Raw genomic sequence first — 27,088 nt, forward strand, 5'->3', positions numbered from 1 at the left:
GTCGAGTTTCTACGCTTGCAGTCGCCAAACGCAGCAAGCAAGCAAGCAGCAACAAATCAGCAGCAACAGCAGCAGCAGCAGCAAGCAGCAGCAGACCCAGTCCCTGGCATGCCAGGCAGCAGCAGCGTTGCCTTTAGTCTACCGCAGACCTCACCAAACGCAGAACGCTCTCCACACGACGCTCGCTCGTTGTTCTCTCCGCCCGCCGGATGATCCTCAATCAGATCCTAGATTCTGGTCTCCTCAAACCAGCCCTGGGCGGTTGCGCCCCCCTCCTCCACCCGCACCCGTAACACACAACACTCTCGATGAAATCGTCAAAATAGTTTAGTTTTAGTTTATTTGTTTTTGCTGCATCGGTTCGTTCGGTCGGTCGCTCGGTTCGCTACGGTTTTGGTCACACTGTAGTTTCACTTCTAAATAAAACCCCCCACCCCCATCATCTCGCGCGCGCGTGTGTGTGTGTGTGTGTGCCCCTTTCTCAACAATACAATTTTTTTTGTACATTTTCTTGAGTGACCAAACAAAACAAAAAAAAAAAAAAACAAAACAAAATAAAAGATCTCATAAAATTGCGTATACGCCAGCAGAAATCCCCAAGAAATTTGCAAACACTGCAAAACACACACCAAAAAATGTTTGAAACTCAAACGGCGGAATTCCCCTCCACCACCCACAAAGAAAGGGTAACAACAGCATCGGTTTGATCGTAATCCAATTGGATAGAAAGGTGAGAGTCCCCATGCCCCCCACCACCCAGAGGGGGGGGAGATGGTCAGTGGAGCCGGTCGGGAATATGATGATGGGATGACGGTATCATCTTCCATGTGTGTGGTGTGTGTGTGTGTTTGTGTGTGTGTTCCCATAGACAAAGAACCGTTGGCTTGAGCTAAGCTGCGCAGCGCTGTCGCTGCTCTGCGCTGCTCTGCTCTGGGTCTGTCAGTGGAGCTATTTTTATATACATGAGCTTTTTGTATTTGTTTGTGTGTGTGTGTGGGACAGCTCTACAAAGTGCAGCGCACTCTGCCGCGCGCTCTCTTCGGGCAGCGGACTTATCTAATAGTTTTCACTTTCAATGTCGTGGAAAAATAAAAAAAAAAAAAAAAAGCTTTGCTGCGTTGTGCGGTGAGCGATAAGCAGGCAGGCACAGCGCAAGAGTGTGCGCGAAAGGGGAGGGGGTAGGGAGAACGAATGCTAGCAAATGTTTTAGCTATTCAAATGAAATTTGCGATTGCTTTTTTTTTGGTTTGCTTTTGCGTTTGCTTTTGCATTGGTGTCTTTCTCTCTCTTTCCCTCTCTCTTCCTGCAGCGATCAGCGATGCGTGCCTGCCTGCTGTCCTCATTCTACCATTCTCTCTTCGGTCGCCATTCCTCCTCCCTCCCACTCCACATTCTGGAGTACAAGTGTTATATGCTTATGCTTGTTATATATTTTGTATTTGCTTCTGTTATAATTATACTATTTTTTTTTGGTTGTTGCTACCTCCCGTTTTTGCGATGCGTTTGCTCTTTTTTCTCACTTTTACCTTGTTTTTTTTTTTCATTTCTTTATCTGTTCTGTTCTTTCGGTGGTTCTGCACTCGTTATAAATTTTTTGCGCTGTTTGCACACAAAACCCCCTGACCCCCCCTCCCCGCTCTGCTCCGTCACTCTGCTAATTGTCTTGCAGATAGTTTTTTGTGCTGTTTTTTTTTGTTTTGTTTTTTAGTTTTTGGTTTTTTTTACCGTGTGACATAGAAAACTGGTCGACGAAAATGCGTCGTCGCCGTGGTTGACATTTTAAACTGCATTTGTTAACAATTTTTGGTACATTTTGCGAAGCACAAAGCGAGTGTGAGACGGAGGGGGAAAAAAGCAGCAAACAAATGCGGAAACTTTACGCAAATGTAGCAGAAAATGTAATGCATGGAGCGGGGAGGGCTTGGAATAGTTGATGCATTTGCAAACCAGTTTTCAGTATAGTATTTGGATGATGTTATTTAAATGGTATTGAAGGGTATTTTTGATGGAATTTGTCTAGTATTTTTTTCTTTTTTTTTTTGTTTCTTGTATAGCAAAGAATCATTCCTTTGATGTCTGGAATGACTATATGTATAGGGTACATTCCTTCAATTCTCAGCTTCTGCTTAAATATGTCCGTTCGCTTATGGGAAATTTATGCAGGAAATCAACGCCAAAATGTGCCGTCATGGAACTATCAAAGTTAACTTTGTTCCCAATGGATATCTCCACTTTCTTTACTTGATTTTAATTTCCAACTTTCTGTCTTTGCAGCTAAACAATAAAAATTAAGGAAAAACAAAAAGTATCCACTAAATACAGAGAATAAAAAACAACAAGAACAGCGAGAGGAAACAACTCCAGAGATAGAAGATATAACCCGCATTTTCGGGACCCAAAAGTCGCCCTACCTTTATACAAAGGGGGCACATTAACAGCCGCCAACATACGCAAGAAGGTGACCTCGAAGAAGGCCAGCGTTGTGTCGGTTGACGACGATCACAACAACAATAACAACCACAACAACGACCACAACGCTCGGCAGGCAACACCAACACTAGCAGCAATCCATACATCGATCAACACCACCCCCAATCGTACGCCCACATTGACACCGATTGCCACGCCCATACCAACGCCAACGCCCACACCCACACCCAAACCGGACACAACTGAACAAGCACAGGATTATCAAAGCAAAATGGACGACACACAGCATTTCTGCCTCCGTTGGAACAACTATCAGAGCAGCATCACATCGGCATTTGAGAATCTGCGGGACGATGAGGCCTTTGTGGATGTCACCCTCGCCTGTGAGGGGCGCAGCATTAAGGCGCATCGCGTTGTCCTCTCCGCCTGCAGTCCCTACTTCCGCGAATTGTTGAAGGTGAGTCCCCGTCTCTGTCTCTATATAACACTGATCTTTCCCTTCGCGCTCGGTGCGAGAGAGTGACCCACTTAGCTGCGTCTCCCTCTGGCAGCCAGTCTCTCCTTTCTGTTTTGTTTTTTTTTATCTGCCATGCCACACACACATGTGCAGCAGCCGTTGCTTGGGGGCATGTGTATATATCCATAGATAGAGAGATACATTTTCGTGAGTCATTTGGGGAAAATTAAACCACTGGGAATCAAACTTGAATGGACCTTCAAGACAGCAAGAGAAGCCCAGAAGGAGCTGAGCCCTACCGGAGACGTTACAGAAAGTTTGCTTAGCGTTTTCCGGTCTTCATGTTGGAGGTTTTTCCTGCCTTCTTTTGGGCGGTTGTGTGTGGCTTTTAGCTAAAAAATATTATGCCAGGGAAACTGCTCTCTGCGGCAGGAGGGGCCCGGGGGCCATAGACTGCGTTCTGTTTGCATTTTAATTTATTTAGTTGCACACGAAAAGGAGGGGCAGGAGAACCGCAACAGCCATGATAGACACGAAAGGAGGGCAAAAACCAAAAGCAAGGCAGGCAGGCAGGCAGGAAGGAAGGAAGGAAGTTAGTTGTGTGTACAGTCCGTAACATGTCATAAAGTTTTGCCTCGCTTTCTGCCTTCCTCGTGGTGTCTCTGTGGCAGGTTTGTGGTGCAAATTAGTCGATTGCTGGAATGTCCTGTCCTTCCTGCCTTCCTTCTGTCGCCACTGCTACTGGGGTGGGGGGGACCACGTTACGTATGATTGATTTGTGTCGCCTGATCATGCAACAACGCATGAGGATCCCAGTCCTGGGCCTTGCCAACCCCTCCCCACCACATTTACGTGCCTTTTGCCCTGCTAATCCTTGAAGTTGCTGCGGCCCCAAGTTGCAGGCCAAAGTAAACTTCCAAACTAATGCAGCTCCTCCATGTTCCTGCCCCCTCTACCTCACCTCACCACTCCCTTCCCCGTGGCGGGGGGCTTGGGTCTGCAGCTTTGCTTCATTATTTTTATTATGACATTAAAATTATGTGAATCGGTTGTTGTTCGTCGACATTTGCCCGCCAAAAACTTTTGCGGCAGCCACAGCCCTCTGCATTGAAAATATTTGCACGCAATTGCGGTTTTTTGGTGGAAGAGGGACACAGCTAGTTAGAGAGCGACACGGGAGGTGGGGGAGAGAGAGAGGCAGAGAGAGTGATAGAGTGGGAAAGAGTGAGTGGCAGAGGAAGAGCAACGTTTGCCATTTGCATTGTAACGGAGCTGTCATTGGGGCAATGGTGTGGCAGAGTGGTGTTGGGTGCGGCAGGGGCTGCAGTAGAAATTATATAAATTACAAAGTCCCCCCCCCCCCCCTCTCTCTTTCTCTCGTTCAAGGATACCCGCCCATCCTTGTCTCGTCCTTCGACATGATTTGTTAACATGATAGAAAACTTAGTGCTTTCCGTTCTCCGTTACGTTCCCCGTTACGTTCCCGTTCCCGTTCCGTTTCGTACTGCTCTCTGTTCTGTTTCTGTTATTATTTGCCGTTTTTTGTTCCAAATTATGCGCACGGCCAAGAAAGAGAAAAGATAGGAGGAGGCGAGAGACAGAGAGAGGAATATTAAGCCAAGTATCTTAGGGTCGCAGGCCTACGAAGTGGGATACCCTACGCAGAGCCAGCGTTTCATTCCGTTTCATTCCGTTTCATTCCGTTTCGTTTCTGCATGCAGATACAGAAGGTAGTTCCATTTCATAGCTAAAAATATCTGACAGATATATATAGATACTGCAACGACAGATACATTATGGGCGCGCGATTCTTCCATCTCTTTGTCACGGAGTAAGGGTATTAAAAGAGCCTCGTTTTGCAGCGTAAAGAACTGCAATTAGGAGAGCGATGTATTTAGGGGGGAATGGGTGATGGGCGATGGGCATGAGGCAGAGTCAGTCGGTGACTCTGATTACGCAATGGTAACACGGCTATGGCAACGGCAGAGTAGGGGCATGCCGCTCTGCCCCTCTCGACTGAAACTCTGACAACAAGAACATGTCTCCGTCTCTCTGTCTCCGTGAAAGTTTGCAAGATCCTCCCTTGGTGCGCCCTGTTTCTGCTCCCTGCTCTCATTCTCAAACAACAACAGAAAAAGTCGGCATTTAATTTGTTAAAAAGGCCAACTAAATGCAGGGGGAGGGGCAGTGCCAGTGGCAGAGGCAGCGGCACAACAGCAAACGTGCAACAAAGGGTCGCAGTTGCATTTTTCTTGAGTTTCTCCTCCTTTTAGGGGCATTTCTTGATTCTGTTATTTTTGTATTTATTTTTATTTTTTTTTTACTGTTTGGCCGTTTTTGTTTGGGTGGAAATTATGTACCCAAGAAATTAGTATACAAAAAAACTTTGCTGGCAACAGAACTTTTGTAAAATTCAATTTGAAATACATGCAACAAAGACAACAACAACAGCAGCAGCAGCAGCGGCAGAAGTAGAGGCGGGGCTCACAGCACACAAAAAAAAGAGACAGTCTCGGGGCACCAAAATGCAGCAGCAGCAGCAGCAGCTCAATGGCCAAACTGGACTGCACGATGGGCAATGTAGAGGAGACACTTGGCAGCAACAGCAGCAAAAGCAGCAGCAGATCCTTCTAGCAGCAGTAGGCAGGGGCTGGGGTGGTCACTGGGCACTTGGCACTTGGCGTCGCAATTGTTCGCGACTTTGCGCCTATGCATAAATATTTAATTAACTGCAGAGCATTATTTTAATTAGGTGTAAAAACTGCCAACAGAACAACACAGACAAGAGCAGCAGAGTTGGCGGGAGGGTAGAGGGTGTAGAGGGTCAAAGGTGGGGTTAATGGGTTCGCTTGGCATTTGCTAAAAGCATTTGTTTTGTTTTGTTTGGCTTTTTTTTTTTGTGAACTGTCAGCAACTGTGCAAATTGCCCCTCCCCTCCCCCGCCTGGCACCCTTCATTAGCATGATGTGTCCAAGAAATGCAAAGATGGAGGGAAAGTATCTCAAAGTGTGAGTATCTCAAGTGCAAGCAGATGCATGTGGAATGGTGCTTGAGGGGGGAGAGGAGGAGCGCTGCCTGGCTGCTCGCATGCGTTGCTGATCGTTCCTCTTTTTTTTCCTTGCATTGTCGTCGTCTTTCGTTGAATTGACCTCAATTTCGCAATCTGTAAAAATACAAAAAAAAATAATAAAAAAAAAAACAAAAAATAAAACCCCACACACACACACATACAGATACGGATACAGATACAGGCAATCTTTCAGCGCTAACTCAATCGCAAATATGCGAATTGCACAAGGCGGCAGTAAATAAGACAAACACACACACACACACAGCAAAAGCTACAGATACAAAGATACACACAGATATACAGAGAAAAACGGAGTCGTTCGGGATGCGCGTTGCGACGATCCAAGGCGAGTGAGACTTGACCCAATTTCTAGTGGAAGCAGCCCAACAGCAACAGCAGCAGCTCCCTTTGTTGGAGTTCCACTTGATAAGTGAAAATTTACAAAGCACACACAGATACAGTTACACACATGCCAGTGCTAAGATACAGATACACACAGAAAATGGGAATGGAGGGAGAGGGCTGGGAAGTGCAGAGAAAACTGGTATGCGTTGGCCCTGAACACACACATGGCGGGGGGGCATTGGGCATGGGCCATGGCAGCAGCTGAAAAACAGAAACAGAAATCGAATGAAATGTAAAGAGAAACAACAACAACAACAAAACTTACTTCAAATCGGGCGACAATTTGAAGGTTGTCTGGGCAGGCAGGCAGGCAGGCAGGCAGGCTCTTCTTCCTTTGCCAATGAATCATTTAATACATTCAATCCATACAATCCACTAAATATCACAAAACCCCCTACCATCTCTGTTTATCCACTATTTAGAGCACACCCTGCAAACATCCGGTTATACTGCTGCAGGATGTGAACTTCATGGATCTGCATTCGTTGGTGGAGTTCATATATCATGGCGAGGTCAATGTGCATCAGAAGTCACTGCAGTCCTTCCTCAAGACAGCCGAAGTGCTGCGTGTGTCAGGACTCACCCAACAGCAGGCAGAGGATACGCATAGCGTAAGTGCCAGCCAGGGGCCCCCCCTTAGCTGCCATGACATGAGACCCAAATTTAATACCCACCCCTCTCCACCTATTTGTCTCTGCAGCACCTGGCTCAAATACAGAACCTGGCCAATGCCGGCGTTCGTACACCGCTCAACACTCACGCCCATCCACATCCACACCATGGCCCGCTGCATGATGATGGTGGCGCCTCGACATTGTTTAGCCGCCAGGGAGCTGGCTCCCCACCGCCGCCACCACAGTCGCTGCCCTCGCATCTCAACAACCAGCTGCTGAAGCGCATGGCCATGATGCACCGCAGCAGCGCGGAGGAGACCTCGCACGCCCTCAAGCGTCTGCGTGGATCCGCCGATAATGGCCTGCCCCTGGGCAGTGGCAGCAACAACAACAGCCCGGACTTGCCGTCCATTCATGCGCGCAGCGCATCGCCACAGCAGACGCCGGCTGACTTTAGTACGATCAAGCACCACAATAACAACAACACACCGCCGCTAAAGGAAGAGAAACGTGAGTGATGGTGGTGCAGTGGCGGAATCTAACACACATCCTTGAGACCGAATCTAACTGGGATCCCCCCATCTATTGTTATATTTCAGGCAACGGACCCACTGGCAACGGAAACACTGGCAACAATGGCGCTAGCAATGGCAATGGCATCTCCATCAGCGATAAATTGGGCAGCCTCACACCCTCACCGCTGGCCCGTGCCGGCGCCGACGATCAGGTGAAGTCAGAGCCCATGGAGCTGGTGTGCTCCAATAACAATGCCAATCCCAATGATGAGCACAGCAATGACTCCACCGGCGAGCATGATGCCAATCGCTCCAGCAGCGGTGATGGTGGCAAGGGGTCCCTAAGGTAGGCATCCATCCCATCCCCCCCCAGCCTGATAAATCCAAATCTTAGAGACTAAATTGTGGTATTTTGTTGTTGTTGATCTTCTAGCTCTGGCAATGATGAGGAAATCGGTGACAGTCTCGCCTCACATCATGCGGCACCACAGTTCCTCATTTCGCCGGCAGAGAACAAAATGTTCCATCCAGCCGCCTTTAACTTCCCAATGAGCAATCTCGATCATTCAGCGTTGCTTGGTGCGTATTCGGTGCAAAGTCTCCTGCCACATCCTGACGACACTCCTAACACACTTTTCTTTCTCTCTTCCCTCTCTTTTTGCGCTCTCTCGTCTGCCGCCTGCCTCTTCTGCTTGTCTCTCTCTCTCTCTCGCTCTGTGTGTCCATTTGTCTACTGTCCCTCGATCAGGTCTCAACACACAATTGCAGCAGTCCGGTGATCTTGCCGTGTCCCCACAAGGTGAGTCCGAGCATTTCTCTATTTTTTGTACTTCTATTGTTTCGCTCTATTTGCGCTCAAAAGCTCATTATTACATTTTTTACATCAAATGCAAAAAATACAAAAAACAAAAAAAAAAATATTATAAAAATAATACCAGTAAAAGTACAGAAAAATACCAGTAAAAATACCAAAAAAAAAAAACCAAATGAAAAGCAAAGAAAAAGCAAAAAGAAAAGACAATTTTTCAAAAAAAAAAAAATCTGCCCAAAAAATGCTGAGAGATTTATTTAATGCCCGTACAAAAATTTGGTTGAAAATAATCTTTATTTGATCTTCAATTAAAAGTCATTGTTTTTTTGTTGTTGTCGTTTTCTTGTTTGAAAATTTTATTTTCATTGTTTTTTCTCTCGATTTTTTGTTTGAGTTTTCGAACTGACTTGAGAGGCAGTGTCATCCATGCATCCATTCTTTTGTATGTATGTATGAGTGTTGATCAGGAGCAGGACTTTTTTGATTTAACTTTCGATTTATACCGATTTATACCATTGGAGACGACCGATCGATCCATCCCCTGCCCGCCCCCCAAGACCGCGGCTCAACAACAACAAAAAAAAACTGTCGATTGAGAGAACCACTACTACTGTCCTTTTTAATTACCAACAAAAACCGTTTTTCAGTTTGTTTGCGATTCCAAAAAAATAATAATAATCAAATACCAAAACAAAACAAAAGTCGAGTTAAATGTCGTAGAAGCGTACAAATTTCTTTCTTGTTTGATTGTTTCGATGGTAAATGTTTTCATTTGTTTCGGTCACACACACAAGACACAACAAGAACCACGAAAATCACAAACCCCCAGAACGAGAAAAAAAATAATAAAAAATAATACCACAATTATCAAAAAAAATAAGAATGCAAAATGCAATTTAGATACACGGTTTTTTAGACGCAAGTTATTTATGTATGACAAAAACGCCATGCTGATATGTTAATAATGATTACGATGAACGATGATGCGTCACTCGTTACTCGTCACTCGTCAGTTGAATGTTGATGAACGCAGAAGGATAATTGCTAAGCAAACAAAATTCTAGACAAGTTCAGACAGAATAAACACCAAACAACAACGAGGACAAGCAACAGGCAACATCCACCCCCCTCGCCAAGTTTGTTTGATGAACTACACAAAATTAATTAACTCCATCTCCAACACCACCACGCCATGGGCCCGGAGGCCTGTTGCATAATGTATGCTGCGGTTAGGCCGCAGCCATCCGGAGAGGCCTCTCCCATCCGCAGATGCCTTTAAAGGTCCTGCGGCTTTTGCGGCTCAATTTGTTGATTGGTGTTTATTGCTTAGGGCAGAAAAACTAAGGAAACCCGTTTCAGATGAGCTCGCTTTTCCGGCTTTTCCATTCACGCGCCCGCGCTGAGATATCCAGATTCAGATCCAGATCAGAACTAATAAAAAAAAACACACACACTGCAACGACGAGATGAGAAATATATATATAGTTTCCGTGTATTTGTTGTGTTTAATTTCCCTTTTCCTCCCCGTTTTAACGTTCTACTCGTTTATTTTCGTTACAAATTTTCGTTGTTTTTTTTTTCTTTCTAATTTTTTGTTCATGTTTCCGTTTTGTTTTGTGTGCTAATTTTTTGTATTCGTAATGAAAACACCCCCCACGCCCCCGCCAAAAGTAAAAAATAATAAAAAACCAAGTCAAAGTCCAGCAAAATGTACTACAGCAACACGCAGCACTCACCCCGCCAACAAACACACACACACTCAATCACATATAGACACCCCACACCACACACACACATAGTCATAGACATAGACACATTGACACGGCCTTAGACACACCCCCACATACACAAACACACTTGCATATACATACAATACATAATTAGATATCAAAACATGAGATTAACACAGACAGAAAAGTACGAATTTTCAAGGTTCTGTTTTTAAACCCAATCCTGTATCCCCTTCTCTGTTGCCTCGTTTACGTTTGGTTCAATTATATTCCATTCCGTTCGTTTCCCCCCAGCCCTTTCTACTGCTTCGTTTACGTTCGTTTACTATTCTCTCAATGAGAGGGCACGCAAATGCTTTTCAGTTTAATTTTGATATAAATTATCATTTGAAAACCCTGTTCTATATGATCTTTATGTTTCTTTATGGTCTCTTGCGTTCCGTTCTGTACCATTGCGTTCCATTATGTTTCGTTCTGTAACGTTATGTTCCATTCCGTTTGTTGCCCTGAGCCTTAACCAAACCCCCCCAGAGACCACGAGAACACAAGACTCTCTCCCACAAGTGAGACTCCTTGATAATTTGATGAGGAGTCTCCGCACCACACACCCCGAGTACATTTTGCAAATAAAAATTTTATTGGTGTCAAACGTTTTTTAGTTTCCATTTGTAAAACGCAACGCATTTGAAGATCGAATATATATACAAATACTTACATAAATATATATATATATATTGAATATTGAACTCTTTCCTTTATTTGTACGTCGTCGTGCTTGTGTCTATAACTAAGTAAACCAAACCAAAATCAAACCCCCAAAACCCTCAAAAATCCAAACCCTCGAACCAAACCAAACCAAAACGAAACAAAATTTGAGCCCAACCCAAAAACCAACCCACGAAAAATGTCAAACAAAAATGTTTTTCGAATCGAATTTTCCATATTCATTTTCATTTTGTTTTAAATTATTAATTAAAGGGAAGGCGATTATATTCCCCATTCGAGATTTTCCCCTTCCATTGACCAAAAGACCCTCCCATCCGCACACACTCGACCAGAAATTGATATTGAAATTGGGCCCCCCCACATACAAGAGTGTTCTGTCGTGTCCTGTCGATCGTATCCAAAATTTGGCCCCTTATTTTTTGAGCACAACCCAACACTACAACAACAGCCCCCCACAAACACACACACACACACACACAGAATTTGAATACACACTGACCCCCTCCTCCACAAGTATCTCATTGAATACAAATACGAATACAGAAACGAGTGCGCACCCCAAGATTCTTTTAGTAGGCCTTCGTTCGTTCACCCCGGAAGGGAGCTGAAAGCCGCGTTAAGAGCAGCACATATTGGCATTTGTATACATACATAAGAAGGGGTTTAGCTCCTATCGAAAGAACCGAAAGAAAACCGCTCCATAACAAAAAGAAAATTAAAAGAAAATAAAACATAAACATGCGACACATACACATACAAAAAACCATTGCATACATACGAGCGCGCTACGTTTCGCGTCGTTTCCACCGTTCCATAGTAATACAGTTAACAAAAAAAAAAACCGTTCCACCTCGTACCAACGTTCCGCGTGTCACACGGCAGACCCATACTACAACGCAAAAATGGTTCCCACCCACAAAAACACACACACACGCACACCAATTAAACGAAACACACATGATCACGCCTACACCCACAGCACGCACGCACACAGGAACACACACGAGAGACAAACAACGCACACACACACACGCATACACACCCACACTCAATCGTGAGACCCAGCTAAACCACCCACACAAACACAGAAAAAAGAGAGAATAGAATATAATCTCTCTTGAAATCGAAGGAGTCAAAAATGCACACACTCTCACTTTCACACAAACACACACACACATCCCCGCCCACACACCCACACACACGCACACACATACATGAACTCTATTATGCGAAGAGAACAAAAAAAAACTAACCCTCAACAAATTGATCAACTAACGCTATTCTTTATTTACTTTCCAATTTTACTAACCGACCAAAATTTTTACAACAAATTTCTACCCCCCAAAAATAATCGTGAGACCCCCCTATACATATATATATCAACCTACCCACACACCCATATATATATATGTATATATATATATATATGAGACCAGTATATATATATACAAACTATTGTTAAGAATTGAATCGATCTAACCCCTCGTATACGTATATAAATCCGCTTTACTAAACATCCCCCAAAATTCCCCAACACCCAATGGATACAAAGATACAAAGCCACAGCCACAGCCGCCGCTTACAGGCGATCCTCCAAAAGCAGACAAATCGATACATGATACAATCACACACCAACCAACCACCCTCTTTCCCCCCGTTCTCCCACACACCACACAACCATCCAAAATGCCCGCCCAACCACAAAAAGAACTATACTGAGAGTTATGTCTCAACAAAAGGCTTCAAAGTATATACAAATTGATTGACAAAAACCGCTTTAAATTACGCTCTATATATACATACATATATATATATATATATATTTGTTGCTCCTATTTATTATACATGAACACAACACACACACAAACAAACAAAAAAAAAAACACAAATCATGAAGAGAATAGTTATCTAGATTACGCCTAGAATATACAACAATACATAAATTGTGTATGCCTTTAGTTTAATTCCCATGCGAACAGCATTCAAAATTCACTAATTTTAAGTTCCACAATTGGTGACCCCGACAAAAAACCCACTTAACAACTGAAAATATGTATCCAACACCTATTAAAAAGTATTTAAGTTATCTCCTAAGCACACACAAATTGAACGAATTTGAACCATATGGAAGAACACATGATCCTCGTTCCTTTGCTGGCTATGGTGGATGGGGGGGGGGGGCTGGCTATGGAATCGGAAGTGCGTGGAAGTCCCGCTAATGGGAAACACAGAGTAGAAAGGGTGGAATGGGAAGAGCACAAATTAAAAAGAATATGAGTACAAACAGAATAGAAAATATAAGGAAAAGAAACGAAAAAAATATCGTGAAAAACAGAAATATAAAAAATGAATAGTAAAATAGAAAAAGAAAAAAAAAATTAAATTATTAGTGCAGAGTGCAGAGAAAGCGGATAAAAAGAGTGAGAGTAGCAATGCTAAAGGATACTGTCAAACTGGAAATATTTAGTGGCATAATTCATCCAATTAGGAACTCTTAGCATTGGGCAGAGTTGTATTGAAAATGGAAAACTTACTTGAACCAAAACCATCATAAATGCAGCCGAAATAGAATATCGATACAATTCCTCTCCACCCCCCAGCCTTCTACAGCCACACAAAAATAAAAAACTGCAAAGAAACAAAAAAAAACAAGAACTGTACCAAAAAATAACAACAACAAACAAAAAATACAACAACAAATGTAAACAAAATCTAAGCACAATGTAAATTTAAAACAAAATTCTGCTAACATTGAATAAGAAACAGAAACAAAAACGAATTTGAATTTGAGATTGAATTTGATATTACGCAAAAAAGACGTATCATTAAGATCCAGGAAGAAAGAGAGAACACGATGGATAATTTGGCAAGGGTTTATTTTTAGTGCTTTTTAAGTGACACACCCAAACACACACACGCCCGTCCCCCCAACACATACACACACACACACTCGTGCAGAATGAGAGAGAGAGAACACACACACCGGGTACGGCAAGAGGACACTTACACGAACAACAACAGGAATACAATGGAAAACCTTCTTTGGTGATGGTGTTTTTTTAAACACAAACACACACACACACACCCACACACGCATACAGAGACACTCAAACACACACACACACAATATACAGACTCTTCTCTCTGCTCCCTTCTCACGTTTGAAATTGAAATGCTCCTCCAAACTGCCCTACCCACCTACCTACCAACCACCCCCTACTTTTTGTATATTACCCACACACCAACACCACCGCACACTATGGTAATGAGTGAAAAAACAACAACCACAACAACAACAACAAAAAAACCCACCCAAAAAACCAACAAAAATTCAACCAACCAAAAAAAAAACCAAAAATTTCCCCCAACAAAATTTTGCACATGTTGAGTATCGGTAGTCTTTCCATAAATATCGAACCAGTCGAGATATTTCGAAACGAAAGAAGGCAAAAGCTGCAAGAGAACGAACAGTCACAGTCGCAGTCGTAAAAGTAACATTCGCAGTAACAGGAAACAGAAAATATCAATTTTGAGATTGAAACTGAAACGTCCGACGAACAATCAAAAAAGAAATTAAACTTCTCCACATTTACCACCTCAGCCCAGCGACAGAATGAATCCGAGGATTCATTTGGTTTTCTTTTCCATACCATGACGCCCATATCCCCATCCCGAGTCCCATTCCCCCCACTGATATCCATCTGCCATCTGTCTATATCTCTATATATCTCTGGCACTGTCACTGTCATGCACTGACCCCTTGCACCCACCCCAACCAGCCAGAACAGAATATAGTTATATATAGAAACTGAAAGAAAGAAACCAGATTGAACAATCGAAACGTAAATCCAAAGTTAAATTCAACAAATTCTGAGCAACTGAGAAACAACTTACATGAAACAACAACAAAAATTACCATATATTTGATGCAAAAAATGCTAAACCAAAATTCCATTTACTGATACACAAAAAAAAAAACATCCGGCTAAAATCCCTACCACCAAAAAAAAAAGAAGCAAAGCAAGGCAAAATCCAAATCCAAATCAAATGAGAAATCACGCAAAATTGAAACAAAAAATGCAAATTCAATTCAATAAAAAAAAAAAACTCGTTGTCCTTGGGCTAATGCGACGTTTTCTGACTTTCTTCCCCAAAACTTGTCGTCAGGTAATCTGACGACAAATGCTACAACTACAACTACAACTAAAAACAACTACTACAACAACAACAACCACGCTTACTCCCAACAAACAAACAACAACAACAACTCAACAACAACTCCATCACCAACAACAACTAAAACTACAAACCGAACAGCAATCACAAATGCCCCTGGCATCTGTGGCCTTAACCTCTCCACATTCGCAGCCAACGGAAGCAGCGGTGGTAGCGGCAGCAACGGTGGCCTCTCAGTGACCGCACTCTTGCCCCAGCAACAGCAACAGCAGCAGCAACACCAACAGCAGCATCAACAGCAACAGCAGCAACACCAACAGCAGCAGCAACACCAACAACAGCAGCAGCAGCAGGCCAACAATTCAGGCCGCCAGACACCGAATGGTATACTGGCCTGCAGCACACCCACAGCGAATACGCCCACAACGGCCCAACAGCAGATGTTTGCCGCCGTGATGGCCAATATGGCGGCCACGGCCAGTGCCACAGCGGCAGCAACGAGCGCCAGCAGCGGCAATAGCGGTGGTGGTGGTAATCTGAACAACTCAACGAGCGGTGGCATAAACACTTCAGGGGGCAGCCTGAACAATGCGCAAAGCGGCGGTGATGACTTCCGTTGCAATCCGTGCAACAAGAACCTGAGCTCCCTGACACGCCTCAAGCGACACATCCAGAACGTGCATATGCGCCCCACCAAGGAGCCGGTGTGCAACATCTGTAAGCGGGTGTACAGCTCACTGAACAGCCTGCGCAACCACAAGAGCATCTACCATCGCAACCTAAAGCAACCTAAGGCAGAGCCGAATGCCGTTGCCGTTGCGCAGACGCCGGGCAATAGCTACTACCATCAACAGCAACAGCAGCAGCATCAGCAGCTGAATCATCACTCCTCCTCATAGGGTTTCATGTACTTTGACTACCATCAGCAACAGCAACAGCAGCAGCACCACCACCAGCAGCATCAGCACCGCCATCGTCAACTGCACCACCACCTGGCCAGCGCAAACTTCACCTCAAGCTGAGGGCCGCCTTGATATTAGGAATGTGTTTTTTGTTAAGTTTGCCCCCCCCAACGATTTGTTCCCCTAATTTCTAAGTCCGAAGAAGCCCCAAGAGAAACCCCCAAATCCCCTACAATCCATAAGCGATTCAAACGATTGCATTTGAATATTCTGAACATTGCACATTGAATATTGAATAATCTACATCAGAATACTTACATACATACATAGATTCATAAGCCACATAAACACACACACACACTCACACACAAATACACACAAAAATACTTTAAAGAAGAGAATGAGAGGAGAGAAAATGGTGCTTTTTAAAATAAAGAAAAAAAAAAATGGAAGAAATATAAAAAAGAGAAGAAGAAGGTAGGCAGAGAACACAGAACACAGAACACAGATAACTAAAGATAGATACAAGAACAGGAGAACAGAAAAAGTTTGAAACAAAATAGAAATGAAGGAAGAGTCAAGAGTACAGCAGAGAACAGACGAGAGCACACGACTTAGGCTAGTTACGAATTAGAAGTTGCCTTTTTGGTAGTTTGCTAAGCACACACAGACAAACACACACACACACACAAGGATACACAGTTTATACTGCAAATCGATAAGTACTATTAGTAGTTGTTGCCCTCCCCTGAACCCCTTTTTCAACACACTCTCTTCTTGTTAGCTATATATAATCTTTATAACCCTTAATGAAAGAAGGAAGCAAGCAAGGAAGGAAGGATGAATGTTGTAGTGTAGAGCCCAAGGCAGAGAGGTGTGTGCCCCGTAGTGAATTCTTCGAAATGGCTTTAACTAAATAGAATTTAAACCAATAAAATAAAAAAATAAAGAAAAATTAACAAAAAAAAAAAAAAAAAAAACAAAAGGAGGATAAAACTTTGGAAAGGATGGATAAAAGAAAATAAAGGATAATGATGTTACGATTTATTAACTCTCTTTTTACACTTAAAATAAAGACCAAGATACAGTGTTTTTTTTTTTACACTTAAATCTACATAAAAAATATAAATATATATATATAATGTTGAAGAGTTGAAGAGTTATAGAGTATATATACACACAGATGCACACACACACATGCATGTATGAGTGGGAGAAACGCCGAGCGATAGGAAGAGCGACCGACCGAACGACCGACCAATTGCAAAGATCTTTACGATAATAAACTAAATATAATTAACAGATTTTCTGAATAGTTTAGGGTTTAAGAAGATCACACATACATACACACAAACACACACACACAAACACACACACACAAACACACACACACACACACACGCACACGAATCACGATGCATATGAATATATTTAAGGAAAAAAAAAACAAAACAAACAAATGTGTTTAACTTTAGTACTAAATAATATTTTTTTTTTTCTCCAATTTTTTGTGTTTTTTGTAATCCGTAAGTTATACGAATATTAATTAAATATTTTGACCGGATACTTTTCAAGAGTACACCTGTGTTCGTTAATTATTAGAATTTGCATAAGAGTTGAAAGGTAAACAAGAATGATACGAGATACAACCAACCCATAACCATATATACCATATACCATATAATATAAAATACCAGCCCATATCCGTAAGCTTAAGATCTACCTATGAAACAAGCAACAACAAAAAGCAAAATTGCAATAAATAAAAATCCATATATGTATAAATACGAAGCGATTACTGCGGTAAACACTGTGCGATTGAAGACCACAAAACCCACTTACGATTCTATACAATTCATGAATTAATTACAAATAAAAGTATACACATGAAGAGGGAAATATTTCATTTACCAAAACAACAACAACAACATCATGAGATCGATTGATTGTCCTCCGATTTGAGGCAACCCACCCCCTCCCCCAATCATTCTATTCACTATACTCACTATACTCGCTCTATTCACTAATACACTCCACTACACTCACTCTATTCACTACTGTACTCCACTCTCCATTCACTCCATAAACTCCACCTCCACTCAGTGTTGTATGCATGTCAATCGAGGCGTCAACCCCCTTACCAAACCCCCCCAACCACCCAATTGTGAAACAGAAGAATAAATCGAATTGATGATCCCCCCACTAGTACTCTCTCTCTCTCTCTATTTCTCTCTGTCTTACTCTCTGGTTATATTCTCATCATAACATTCCCATACAAACATACATACATACATACGATACATACATATTTACACTTATAGCTAGAGAAGATGGTGCAAGATTTTTGGCTCTGTCTCGTGTCTCCTGTCTACTGTCTACGTTGTTTCGTACTTGCGTATGTGTGTGTTCCGAACTGAATCGAACTGAACTACCCCCTCCACCCAACCCCAAGTCCAACCACACCAAACATGCAGTTCCCCCCCCACATACACACCTACATTACATACCTATACCTATACATACAGACAGTCCTGAGATAACTCGTATGAAAGGGCAGCGCAAAAACATTTACCCTCCTCCATTTACTTTAAGCACCCCCTGAAAGAAATAAAACAACAAGAAAAAACCACAACAATTACAATAACTAATACTAATACTTATCCCACAAACCCCCCACTCCTGAACGTCTCCTTACCCCTCGAAGACCACCAACCCCCCCAACCACACCATCATCAGCAGGCCAGCAGCAGCCGTTTAAAAAAATGCTAAGTATCTGAAACTAAGAGAAAGCCCCCGACCCAGGCCCCACAGCCCCTAAACACCTACCCCCACCTCGCACTCACACACACAAACACACAAAAACCAATTCGATGAAGCCTCCTACACTAAGTGTGACCCCTGACCCCACAACTACCCCCTAACCCTTATCCCTAGCACGTTTTGGTTCGTTTTTAACCAATCTCCCACCAAACCGTACCCAGCAAACCCTCCCCCCCACCCCCTTACCAAATCCAAACCAAAGCCAAACCCAACAGGCAAACGGTGCTGCGATTGAGTTTGAAAAAAAAGAGACACTAGTGACAAAAAACCGCAAGAAAAAAAATTGACAACTTGCAACCACAAAAGAAAGCAAGAAAAAAAAAAAAAAACTAAAAATAACCCAAAAAAGAGAACAAAATCAAAAATAATACTAAAAACATTTTTATACATACAACAAATCAATCAGGCCAAAAACAAATGTTTCAAAATTTTGCTAAACAAAAATAACTTAACAAACAATTGAGAAAATTCAAAGAAAATTGAGATCGAATTGAAAAAATCGAAATCGAACAAAAATTGGTTTTAAAAAGCATCCACGAAATTATCGATATTCACACACCCAATTGGTTACAACCACCACCAAAATTACAGAAAAAAAAACAAGTTACCAAAAAACGTTATTTGTTTGCCACAAAAATGGCAGTGTGTGGCAGGTGGCAGTGGCAGCGGCAGCTGGTCTGCAGCTGCAACTGCCATCAGCAGTCCAGAAATCGAGAGTCGTCGCAAGGCAATCTCGAAATCCAAAAATCCGAATCGAAGCGAAACTTGCCGCAAGTTGAGCTCTTCAGAAGAACCTTTCCAATTCGTATTTGAACAATCAACAAATCACAAAAAAACTAGCCACAGCCAAAAACAGCCAACAACCACAAACAGTCAAAAAAAAAAAAAAAACCGTTTTTATTCCCATTTTATTTCTATGTGTTTTTGTCCCACAATTTTGGGAACCCAGAAAAAGAAACAACCAAAAATTCGAAAATCGAAAATGCGAAATTGCAAACCGAATCTGAAATTTGAATCGAAATATCAGCACAGCGTTTTTTGAACAAATTCCTTCGTTAAAATCGAAAAACCATTCGAAGAATGAGCGAGCTCCACACTTCGCAAAACGAGAGAAACATAAAAGAGAGAACAAGCGAAAGTACAAGTAAAAGAAAGGAAAACAAAAACCAATGTTAGCAAAAAAAAAAAAAAAATAAATAAATAAAAAAAAAAATTAGCAAAAATTTTACATTGTTTTGAGCCTGGATTTGTTAGTGTTATAAAAGTAAACAAAGAAACAAACAAACAAAAACAAACAGAAAACAGAAACACAGACAAGAAAAACAAGCACAGAAACAGAAACTTAGACAACAAACACAGACCAACTAATACATAAAAAAACAAACCGAACACACACACACACAAAACATTCAAACACTGGAACACACACACTGACAGATTAAACACCAAAATAGACACCAAAACAGACGCCAAAACAGACACTAAAACAGACACCAAAACAGACACCAAAACAGACGCCAAAACAGACACCAAGCAGACACCGAAACAGACACCAAAACAGAAACTAAAACAGACATTTAAACACCCACAAAACAGAGAGACAAAACTAAACGAAACAACAAACAAATACGAAACAAATACAAAAGAAAAACCAAACAAAAAAAAACAAAAACAAAAAAAATAAATAACAACAAAGTCAATTATACAGAAAAGTCACTATTGTCTCTTTTTTTCTTCTCTTCCCTCTATATGACCGTGTTTAGGTGGCAGCACCGGTGGTGGCAGCCTACTCGGCGGCGTCATAGTGCCCGGCGGTAGTGGCAATCCTTCTAGTAATAGTAGTAGCAACAACCAACAACAACAAGTAGACCAACAACAATCATCACAACAACAACAACACCACCTCCTCCAACAACAACAACAACAACATCATTCCACACAACATAATCCACAACAACAACAGCAACAACAACAACAGCATCTGCAGCAGCAACAGCAACAGCAACAACATTTGAAACAAGAACAACAGCACCAACAGCGCAACAGCAGCAGCGGTGGCTGCAGCAGCAAGCTGCTTGCCCACGAAAGGGAAAGCCTGTCCCGTTCCTCGCATGGCGGTGCCACAGATGGGCATGTGGGCACACCCTCGCCCTCACCCCAGGCCTACCACAAGCGGGAGAGAGAGCGCGAGCGGGAGCGTGAGCGAGAGAGGGAACGTGAGCGGGAGCGCGAGCGCGAGCGATCGATCGACCGTGAGCGGGACATTGAGCCGCCGGGCACAGGATCAGGACCATCATCGCCGCCACTACCACCGCCGCCCTCGCATCATTCGCATTTCGGACAGCATCCACTATCGCTGCTGCCCAGCCACCATCAGTTGCATGCCACGCACCACGAGTTGACCGCCGCCGCCCACCATGCCCATGCACATGCGCACGCTGCCCATGCCCATGCCCTGGCGAGGGCAGGATCACCGCTAGAGCATCACCACTTGCTGCACCACCGACGCGCCTCGCTGTCTCCATCGGCTGCCGCCGGCAGCAGCGGTGGCGGTCGTGGCTCGGCCGCCGGTGGACCTGGGGGAAGTCTGCTGTCGTCCGTTAGGGCCAGCGATGTGGCACAGGCCAATCGGCTGCTGTTGCCCCTGCCCCTGAATGCGTGCCACCGCTGCGATGTCTGCGGCAAGCTGCTGAGCACCAAGCTCACCCTGAAGCGGCACAAGGAGCAACAGCATCTGCAGCCGCTGAACAACGCCGTCTGCAATCTGTGCCACAAGGTGTTCCGCACCCTCAACTCGCTGAACAACCACAAGAGCATCTACCACCGACGCCAGAAGAACCATCACTCGTACTTCCATCATGGAGCCGGCGTGGGCGGTGTCGGCGTGGGCCAGGCTGGCAGTCCGGGCAGCCGTCTCCATCAGTCGCTTAAGCTCCCTGAGCGCTGCAGCGGCAGCGGCCAATAACAGTGTATCAGTGGGCGGCGGCGGTGGCGGTGGAGCTGGCGGCAATGCGGTGGCAGCCGCCGCAGCTGCGGCCGCCGCTGCTGCTGAGCTTCTGCTGTCGCCCATTGTGGGTGCAGCGGCTGTGGCCGGGGGCACGGCCAGCTCAACGCTTCAGCTGGCGGCGGCGCACCAGCAGCAGCAGCAGCAGTCGTCGCCGGGCATTGTCAAGCCGTGCATAGACTTCTTATAAGATCAGCATCAATTATTGCAGCAGCTGTTCCACGTTGCGCTCAACAACTCGGCAGCGGCTGCAGCGGCGGCGGCGGCAGCAGCAGCTGCTGCGGGACCACCGGGCACAGGGGCATCCCCAGTCGGGGGCGGGGAACCGTACGGATCGGGTTCTAGCAGCACGCCCACCGTTGACCTCACGCAATTGGACCACTCGGGTGGAGGCGGCGGCGCTGGCAGTGCGGGTGCTTTTTCAGCGGCGGCAATGCAACTCCATCAGCAGCAGCAGCAACAGCTCAGCCACCATCTGCCACCCCATTTGTCGGCCCACCAGCAGCAGCATCACCATCAGCATCCGCATCCGCATCAGCTGTCCCACCAGCATCCGCATCAGCTGCCGCATCCGCACACGCATCCCCCACACCCGCACCAGCATCAGCATCAGCACCAGAATCCCTATGAACGTATGAATTTATTAGATCAATAAGCGAGGCGCAGAAAAGTATGCTACAGAAAAACAGAGAGACAGTGACAGAGGAGAGGACACCACGAGAAGGATTGGGCACCTACACACACACCCACACACACAGGCACCCACACACACAGGCACCCACACACACACACACATACCCCCATCCACTACGAAAGAGATGATAGATGAGAAGAGAAGAGAACCGACCGACCGACACGAAGGATTAGAAGGAGCAGCAGTACGAAAGAAACGATATACTCCTTCTCCAGGATCATTCATTGATGATGCAGCAGCACAAGCGAGAGTTTTGTAGAACTACTACTACTACGTACATATGTATTTCGGATCTCACATAGCGGAAAATTCAAAGACTTTTTCGGCAAGAACAAAAAAACGAAAACAAGGAACAAGAAACGAGTGACGAGAGATGGAGAGTGAAACGAGAGGAGAGGAGAGAAAAATAAATGGAAAAAAAAAACAAACAAAAACAAAAACATTTTTAGGCAAATGGAAAAACTGTGATTATTTACGACTTGATTATAAAGCAAGCAAAAACAAAAGTCTTTTACGATATATATACGCTATATACAATACATACGATACATCTAAAAACAAACGAAGAAGGAGCAACAAAAATATACAAAAAAGTAGGAATCGCGCTGGAATCCTGGGGCAGGATAAACACGTATAGTTACATATACAATATAAGCATTTTTTTTTATGGCGCATATCCCAAATTGGGATGCGAATAGAGAAGGATGGTCGTTAGAACTAGGATAGGAGAAAGCATAAAGGAGAAAAAGGAGGAAAGCAAAGGAGTAACAAGGAGACCTTTGGAGCGCACACGGATAGAAGACTGTTAACCCACACACACACGCACACACACAAACAAGCACACTCACACACATAAACCCCCAGAGTATTACCCAACGAGGATCGTCAGACCGTCATTATCCTTCCGCTCATAAACCAGAGATCCAGAGTTACAGATGCGGATGCCACCCAAGGATCATCCTCCCTCACCCATCAATGTGCAATGCGCTAAACATTCGACCCTTGACCACACTTTACCCCCATCAAAACGAACAAAAAAAAAAAAAGGAAACTTCTTCTCTGTACAACAAACAATTCTTCTCTGTAGATCCAAACAAAAACACAAAACATTTTTTTTTTTTTTTGTTATTTTTGTATGTATTGTAGTAAGATATCAGAGATCTATATATAATACAAACAAAATACATAGATACATACATATGTGTAAATGTAGCAGCCACTAAAAATATTCATGAAATGAGTAGCAAAAAGGTCACTGAACCAGAAACCCGATACCAGAAACAATATGAACTCTAGATCCTAAGTAAAACTATATATGTATATGTGTGTCATACGGTTTTTTTTTTTATATGTCTACGAATACATTACCAATAGGAACGATATGATGTACATGTATGTAATGTATATGCATATGCATTTGCATATATGTAGCTATAACTATACATATATAAATACGCATATGAATACGATATATATGGATATGGATATGAATATGAATATGCCTATTATATACTAAGACTATGGACTCAACAGCATAACGCATACCACACCAGCATAAGGGAAAACATTAATTTCAAGAGGGGAGATTTTTACATAGGCAAAGAGAGGAGAGGAGAGTAGGAGCAGTAGTAGGACCAGGATCAGGATTAGGTTGTAGGACAAAAAACAGCTGAAATTTATTTAAACATCGATTTGGGGGCACTGTATATTTTTGGCGTATGGTTCTATTCATTGGAGGAGGACTGACTAGGTTTTAGGCTCCGATTAAACCCGATAAACGATAGGGCTGTATATTCTTTTTGTCGTATGGTTTTTGTTCATTGGAGCTGTTATCTCATGACGACTGACTAGGTTTTAGACTCCGTTAAGCCCGATTAAAACGATAAACGATAAATAATTAATTTAATAATCAACTAAACGATAAAGTCGACTCTCGTCGACTATCGATAAATGATTCGATTTACTTGATCCACTGATAACTTGAACAATCAAATTGTTTGGCCCCTCAGTTAATCGTTTTTATAAATATATTTTCCAATTGGCAAAATAATCAAAATTTAGACCGTTTAATTTTGTCGCATTTTTGCATCCTTTTTACATTGATTTAAATGAGACTGATGATCCTTTAAAGTAGAACTTTAGAGAAAGGGCAAAACTAAGAACTACGGACTACACAACCGAATGAACGGATGGATGGATTGATCGATTGATTAAAGGATGGAGACCGAAGCGGATCGAATGGCGGGAAAGGCCTTAGCCTTAATATTTAAGAGCGTGCAATTTTCATACCGTGGTCAATAGCGTTAGGGAATGGTTATGGGAGGGGGTGGGAGAGGTAGAGAGGGGGGGATTTTAGGTAATAGAGGAAAGAGCTGTAGCTGTAGCCTTTTAGTTGAAAGTAAAAGCCACAGGCCGAACGAAGTTGACGAAATCTTTACATACAAAGAGGAGGGATCAAGGATCGAGGAACGATGAACGGGGAACGACGTTGTGTGCGAGTATAGTCGAATTTTATTTTTTATATAAACTTATTTTTGATTACCACTTAGTGTACCCCCCCTAGCACCCCCGCAACTCTATTCGCTGGGGGTGGGTAGGGGTGGGGCAAGTAAATATATATTTCCAATAATTTTTATATTTTTGGCAAACCAAAAAAAGTCTGAAAAAACGTTTACTAAGTTACGTGTTTTGATACCAAATTGATTGATTTATTAAGCTTATGCACATACGAGTATACTTAATGTACTACTACCACATATACACGAAACAAAACAAAAAAAAAACTATATCTATATCTGTATCTAATTTTAAGACAACCCAAAAACCCAAACCCAAAAACCCCATATTTGTTATGCCCCCCCACACCACACCAACTCACGGAGAGTCCCCGAGGAGGATCTCCATATGCAATGCCATATCTACCAATATATTTGTTATTTACACGAGTAAACAGCTTCCTTGTACTACTACTACTACTACTATTACTACTATACGAGGAGGACTGGCCTCAGCCGGCTCATCCTCGAACCTCTGCAATGTCACATCGTTTTTTATTACGTTCAATAAATGAAAATGTAAATGTAAATTGTAAAACAAAAGCAGTATGAATACTATGAATAGCAGTTTGCAGAGACACAGCTTTGCACTTTAAATGTTTGCTTGTGTGTGAATTTGATGTATAAAAAAAACGACATCAGATACAGTCTCAGATACTCAGAAAACCCTCAGAAATACGGACACACACACACACACACAGAGAATCGAACAGGATAAACCTAAAACTAAGCTGAGAAAATATAAACTAACCGTAAACCATCTAACTAAAATAGCATATTGATTACTCCCCCAGATAGCAAACAGTAAGAGATTGATCGATCGATCGATAGCAAACAGTAAGACATCGATAGACGATAAACCAATACAGAATACCGAATACCAAATACCGAACAAATACACAGAAAATACCCGAAGAAACCGAATAGTTGATCCGTTTCAATGTATTTAATATAATACGTATGAGTATTTGTGTTTTCCAGCATTCCCTATTCACCCACCCAGCCCCACGCCACACTCCCCCACTCACTCCACAGCCCCTTGGCAGTTATATAAACATACTCAAATACCGTATTATCCAATGAACCATTAGCTCCAAGCCACATAAAAGCTTACAATTACAAAATACAATTACAATTACAATACGCGAATATATAAGAAATAAACTCAAAACTACAGTAAAAACAACTACAGCTACAACATGCAGTACAGTGCAGCATGGTACAGTAAATACATAGTAAACAGTGCTACAGTAACAGTAACAGTAACTACCTATTCATGGATAGAAATACATCATACTACAAACGTCAAATCAAATAGCAAATCGCAGGATGAACTAAAGGGAGAACCGAACGAACACACCCCCAAACAACAACAACAACAACAACTATCAATCGGAATAAATATAGAAATAGAACCGTTTGGCAATGAAACGCCAGAAAGTAGGAGTCAGAGTCGTCTATTAGCGTTTCATGCCTTTTTGTTCCGTTTAAGGCCAGACAGAATCAAAGAATCAAAACCAATTCTCCAATACAGAACCCATACTTATAGAGATAGTAATAGTTCCATTAACAATACCAAATACCCATTACAATACACCCCCCCCCCCCCCCCCCCTTACAATGCAATTCCGTAACACATGCAGATCGAAGATCTCGAGCGAAAGACAGAACCCACATTTCGAATCATTCTTCTGAAAAATGCAAAACTCCAACATACAACAATAAAACTATTAAGTTTTTGCCCCCTCTTAGATTAGTAAGAAGAAGAAAACAAAACATAACAAAGAACAATGTACATTTTGTGTCTCCTGTACGTACACAGCTCTGTATATAAGCAAAAGGCGGGCCAGCACACCGTCTGCGCTAATAAACAATACACACACTTGCATACATCCATATACATATATATATATATATATATATATGCAAAGCAAAAAATGCAAAGAAACAAAATGAAACGTTTGAATAATTACTAATTTATATTCATGTAAATGTCAACTAGACACAACTCTAAGCAAAAGCAAAAACAAAACCAAAAATCAAACTGGAAACAGAAGGCAAACCACTCCCCCATTTATTTCGTAAAAAATCATAAATCGTAAAGACAGTTTCTTAAGATCAAAAACGATGTAAGATGGAAGCCCAGACACACACACAAGCACATACACACACACACACA

The 27,088-nt window shown here is 42.8% G+C and overlaps 1 protein-coding gene across 5 annotated transcripts in view; it reads left to right on the forward strand.

Annotated features, from left to right (window-relative positions):
• Positions 1–27,088, forward strand: part of LOC111074655 (broad-complex core protein isoforms 1/2/3/4/5) — a 47,886-nt gene that overhangs the window by 13,524 nt on the left and 7,274 nt on the right. For 2 of the 5 annotated variants that reach the window (XM_022367530.2, XM_022367532.2), the window contains exons 1-7: positions 528–730; positions 2,275–2,887; positions 6,785–6,973; positions 7,063–7,486; positions 7,576–7,837; positions 7,925–8,070; positions 8,240–8,290. In XM_022367530.2, coding sequence (XP_022223222.2) covers positions 2,702–2,887; positions 6,785–6,973; positions 7,063–7,486; positions 7,576–7,837; positions 7,925–8,070; positions 8,240–8,290 — 1,258 coding nt within the window. In that variant the 5' untranslated portion in view covers positions 528–730; positions 2,275–2,701. Of the gene's footprint in view, positions 1–527; positions 731–2,274; positions 2,888–6,784; positions 6,974–7,062; positions 7,487–7,575; positions 7,838–7,924; positions 8,071–8,239; positions 8,291–14,925; positions 16,224–27,088 lie in introns of those variants that run through there. The other 3 variants (XM_022367527.2, XM_022367531.2, XM_022367529.2) reach the window with 3 other exon arrangements.

This window comes from Drosophila obscura, unplaced genomic scaffold, assembly GCF_018151105.1.
Source record: "Drosophila obscura isolate BZ-5 IFL unplaced genomic scaffold, ASM1815110v1 contig_84, whole genome shotgun sequence".
Lineage (NCBI taxonomy): Eukaryota > Metazoa > Arthropoda > Insecta > Diptera > Drosophilidae > Drosophila > Drosophila obscura.